This window comes from Cannabis sativa, chromosome 2, assembly GCF_029168945.1.
Source record: "Cannabis sativa cultivar Pink pepper isolate KNU-18-1 chromosome 2, ASM2916894v1, whole genome shotgun sequence".
Taxonomy (NCBI): Eukaryota; Viridiplantae; Streptophyta; class Magnoliopsida; order Rosales; family Cannabaceae; genus Cannabis; species Cannabis sativa.
Window position 1 is genome coordinate 32,486,337 of NC_083602.1, and position 5,388 is coordinate 32,491,724.

Here is a 5,388-nt window from a genome sequence, read left to right on the forward strand (position 1 = left end):
TCATTAGTTATCCATTGTTATAATCCTAATTTGACCAATGATCCTCTATATGAATGATCTACACTGTAAAGGGATTAAATTACCGTTACACCCTACAATGTATTCATTCCTTAAAACACTTGACCCCGTATAAATGATATTTCAGCTTATGTGAAATGAGTACTCCACCATTTATGTTCGTTTGGTCAAGCTTGAAGGAGATCATCCTTTGCTTATTATTCGCCAGATAGAAGCTATAGATTCCATGTTTATGCTAGCGCTCCCACTCAATTGCACTATCGTGTTCCCAAAATGTACGTATCACCCTGACCTAAAAGTAGGCTTAACTAACAAATCAAAGAACACAAATAGCCTTTCAAGATTGAGCCTAATCATAACAGGATTAAGAACATTTGATCTAGGATCAATTTGGCGATATTGACTTGAATAGATTTTACGGTAAGTTTAATTAAATCTAAGTCAAAGTTCAATATCGGTCCCTTCCGATGCATACTCCATGCATCCAACCTGAGCTTTACTTTAACCAATGTTCTGGAAAGAACATAGCATTTCTCCAAATGCAAGTAAACTCTTGTTGTAGATTATCATATCAGTAAAACCCTATGTCTGATAAATCTAGGAAACTTTTTTCACATAGTCATGTTTACTTTCCAATGTGTTGACGGCACAATAAACAGGATCAAGTATGTGAAAAGGGTTTCAGATGAATTTGTACATTATGTACATATAATCATGAAATAAATCATGTGAACCATGCAACATTAAATGTTATTTCTGATCTATATTAATAAGTAAATCTGATTATATTGAAATGAGTTTTATTTAGGGCATAAAACCCAACATCCTTTGAATTGACAATTGATTCATTCAAAGGTAGAATTCAGCATGGGATTTTAATGGAAAATAAGAAGGCAGAGAAGGGAGGCCAGTATGATGGTTGGTATAGGGCTTTGGGATGTCCATGGGTTTTTACGGTTTGGTTCTATGGATGCTGTCCTGCTATGGTGAACTCTTTCTGTAAAAGAGTTTCATCTTCTATTCCAAGGATTTTGAACTGGAGCAACACCATTGTCACCAAAAATCCAACTCTTCGAGACTTGAAGGGCAAGATTTTTGATTTGCCGTTGAACAAGGTAAAATAGAGTTTCTTTACTGTTTCTTTTCAATTTTATTTGTGTTGTTAATTTTTAGTTTTTTAAATTGTTTTTATATTTTCATATTCTGATTGATTATGCTGTTCAGTTGAAGATCAAAAACATGTGTCCTACTGATGAAGAGAGGCAGAAGCTTCAACTTGACGGTTTATTTCTTGACGACTCTATTGATGACCGTGGTGTAGCGAAGTAATCCTTTGAGAGTGGGTCATCTTCAAAGAAATCTGATTCAACGGATATTGATTTAATGAAATATAAGTTGGAGATGGTTATTTCGAATCAAGCATCATTGGTCGAAGACTTCATATCCTTGAGGTGTTTTGTTGATCTTAATTTCAAGTCCGTAATGACTGTAATTAAGGATATTCAAGAGAAGGTTAATGCCATTCATCGTCGTCCTTCTGATGAGGTATTTATTCATAGATTATTGTTTATGTTTTTTCATATGTTTTTTTAGTTTCTTTACTGTTTCATTTAAGTTGCATTTATATTGTTTGATTCAGGGAAAGTCTTCTAATGAATTAGTAACTCAAGATTCTGATGATGATGGTGATGATGATGATGATGATGATGATGATGATGATGATGATGATGATGATGATGATGATGATGATGATGATGATGATGATGATGATGATGATGATGATGATGATGATGATGATGATGATGATGATGATGATGATGCTGAGGATGATGAGAAGGAACTGCCTGATCCAGAAAATATTGATTCCGACTCCAATGATGGTGGTGAGTTGGTTAAAGTTGGTGGTGATGTTGATGATGCTGACAAGGTTGTTACTGATGTTGCCCCTGCTGATTTGAATCCATCTGAGGTTGTTGGAGGGAGTGATGAAAATGCTACGGATGTTGAGAAGCCAAAGGGTGATGAGTCTCGATTAAAGGGGGACGATTTCTTTGATGGGTTAAGCCAGCTTGAAATAGATGATGATCAAGTTGTGTTGGCTGGCTTGGAGGCTGTTGGTAAAATCCATGTAAGTGTATTTTTAATTGGTTGCAAGAAAATTAGGTTTCTTTTTGGTTACTCAATAGTTTTTAGTTTGTTTTGCAACTGTTTAAATTCAGTCTTTCTTTTTTAGGTCCCCGCACCCAATCCAGATGTTGTTCGGAAAAAGTCAGCTGCCCTTCATACTGATGAAGAAACTGAGAACACTGTCTCTGATACACCTCTTTTGGATAAGAGGAAGCGTGCTCCGGCCTTGAAATCTCCTTTTATTGATTTCGGGTCTGCTGATGTGGGTAGCACTCCAATGGAGGTTATGTCCTCAGGTTCTCAATCAGCTAGGGATGATAGGGATTTTAAAATGGTGACTTATGTGAAGGGCCTTTATGCTCTTAATGATGCATTTGCTGATCCCGTATCTCCTGAGATTGAGGCAAAATTTGACGCGTGGATTGGTCAAGGCTTGCTTAAACATCCTAGGTGACTGTTTTTATTAAATTTGTATTTGTATTCTGTTTTATTTTTCAGTTTTATTCTGGTTTTTATGTTGTTTTTTTGTTGTTTCTTTATTGTTTTAGGCATTACAATTGTTATGTTGATGGCGCAAAGAAATTTACCCCAGGTTTTAGGCTAGGTGTTGATTATGTGGAGGATAAAACTTGGTTTTATCATTTGGCTACATGCGACATGTTTATAAATGACTTGGTAAAGTTTCCATTTTCTATTGTAGTTATGATAGTTTGTTTTCAGTTGCTTTTTAAATGTTTTTAAGTTTTGATACTGTATTACAGTTTTTTAACAGTTGTTCAACATTTTCATTTGTGTTTCTGTGTTGTTTTTGTTTCAGCATATGAACACCATATTCTATTACCTTAGGAAAAAAGGTAAATATTCTTCCGTTGTGACGTTGAATTTTGCGACAACTGATTGTCTCTTTGATGATTCCATCCAAGCTTTGTACCATAAATATAACAAAGCCAAGTCAATGAAGACTAAGATGTCACACATTCACGCTGCCCACCCAATAGTGCATTACATTCGAGGTTTGCGCATTCCGTGTTCTAAGCCTTGGTATGAAGCCGATCATGTGTTATTCATCATCAATCTAAGGAGGGAAAGTCATTGGGTGTTTGGTCGTCTTGACTTGAATGAAGGGATTCTGTTTCTGTATAATTCTCTGAGGACTGCGAAAATAAATGCTGCAGCTAGGAATGCCATGAAGGCTTATTCTGTGTTGCTGCCTTTGTTTTTTGATCTACTTAGTTTCTGGAAGAATAGGTCACATGCTCCTGCTTTAGGTTCTGACCCTACAGCTCCTTTAAGAATCGTAGAGATTAGTGGTCTACCGTCTCAGCACAAAAGTGAGTGTTTCTTTTAAGTTTATTTTATGTTGTTTTTTAGTTGCTAAACTGTTTATATTTTTTCTGTTTTAATAGTGATTGCGGAGCATATGTTGCTGCATTTGACGAGTTCTTTATCCACGGAACGGATGTTCCTGCGGACTTTGATATCGAAGTTTATCGTACTCGGCTTGCTGCACTTTTCTTCTCATATGGCCAAAGGAAAATTGATGAAAGCATTGATAGTGAGGATGAGAAGCAAAGCAAGTCTTCTAAGGCTTCTAAATTGAAAAAATAGGATCTTTTATTTTGGTGACTATTTTGTGTTATTGGTTGAATCTATTATCAGACAATAGTTAGTGTTATTGGTTGAATATAGGTATTATATTTGGTTTTATACTCTGGATCTGGTTTAAAACTTTTAGGATATTTGACATTTAGTCCTTATAATATGTTTACTGTATAGGTTTGTATCAGCAAAAGTTGTATATTTTTCTAATTGTTCAAGTTTTTATATACAGTCGCACAACTATAGAGAAACTATTATCCAACTGAATACAAACAATGTACTTATATTTCTAAATTGTGCTATGAATGTATTTTTATTCTCTGTTTTTCCATTGCTCCTTTTTCCTTTATTTAGTTATGTTTTATCAATTCTTACCTGACTGCTTTTAAAACTGTAACGAAGAAGTTATTCCTGTACTTAATATTTACGAAGTGTCGCAACTGTAACAAAACGATGTTGCAACTATTAAAAAACTGTTTCAAATTTCATAAAAAATGAAATCCCATGTATTTAGAACATAACATATCAACCTGTTTGAATTTGCACACAGAATTAAACAATTCAAATATTTCATATGTATCTATTTTATTGCTTGATTGTTGCATGTCTTTCGATTGTGTCCGTGTTGACCACATTTGCTGCACCTGTTATGTTTTTTTGTATCCCATTCAGATAAAAACCTTCGTTTCCTTGGTCTTCCAGATCTTATTTTCTGGTTTGGTGGCAGAACAATGATATCTTTTATGTTTTGTGGCACATCCCATGTTGTGTGATTGTGTACCGGATATGTTGAGTCGCTGTATGTTTCAAGCCATGTTCTTGTGGTGTAATAAACTGAACAGTAGTTGTAAACATTCAAGTTCATCTCTTTTAGAATAGCAAGTGCATGAGCACACGGTAACTCGTCAAGTTGGAATCGGTTGCAACTGCATGTTTTCTCCTTGAGGTTGATGACCCATGATCTGGTTAGTTCTACGACTTCGAACATGGTCTCGTTTATTGGTTTTACCTGCGGATTAAGTAAATTTATAAAATTGTTATTATGTATAACAACGGAAAACAAACTATTAAGAAACTATAATGCAACTAAAATATTAAACAGATTATTACATTTTCTGTCAATGAGTCCACAAAGTTGTTGACTAATTTCTTCTCTGCCGTAGGTGTTAAAAATGTTGTTGTTTTCTGTGCTTTCTTCCTGTTTGTGTATGTCCATTGTTGTATCAAAGCTCTCAATGACTCCATCAGTGTTGTGATTGGTAGCTCTCTAGCTACTAAGTTTGCTGCATTTAGAGATTCAGCAATGTTTGAAGTCATAGTTGAATACCTGTTGTTTTTGCAGTGGTATCTTGACCATTTGTGGTATCCAACTTGTTGTAAATATGGTCTGACACGGATGTCCAAGCTGTCCAACTCGCTCATATGGTATTCAAATTTTCTCTCTGTGTATGCTTCGGCCGCAGCCGAAGAATGGTTTATCCAACCTTGCTTGCATTCTTCTTAAAGGTTGCTTAACGAGGTGGTATACACAATAGCAATGCGTGATTTCCGGAAATACTTGAGCAAACTCTCGCCTTAATTATGCTCTCATGTCCATCTGAGATCAAGTACTGTTCCTCTCTAATCCCATATGTTTCTCTTACT

At 35.3% G+C, this 5,388-nt stretch overlaps 1 protein-coding gene across 1 annotated transcript; it reads left to right on the forward strand.

Moving 5' to 3' along the window:
* Positions 1-867: 867 nt before the first annotated feature.
* Positions 868-5,160, forward strand: LOC133034930 (uncharacterized). Its single transcript, XM_061110475.1, has 2 exons — positions 868-1,133; positions 1,243-5,160. Exon 2 carries the CDS (start codon positions 1,535-1,537, stop codon positions 2,249-2,251), a length of 717 nt encoding a protein of 238 aa, XP_060966458.1. The 5' UTR covers positions 868-1,133; positions 1,243-1,534; the 3' UTR covers positions 2,252-5,160.
* Positions 5,161-5,388: the final 228 nt, after the last annotated feature.

Bases quoted from the DNA above. Each gene is read 5' to 3' on its own strand.
- LOC133034930 (XM_061110475.1), top strand. From the start codon at position 1,535: ATGCCATTCATCGTCGTCCTTCTGATGAGGTATTTATTCATAGATTAT.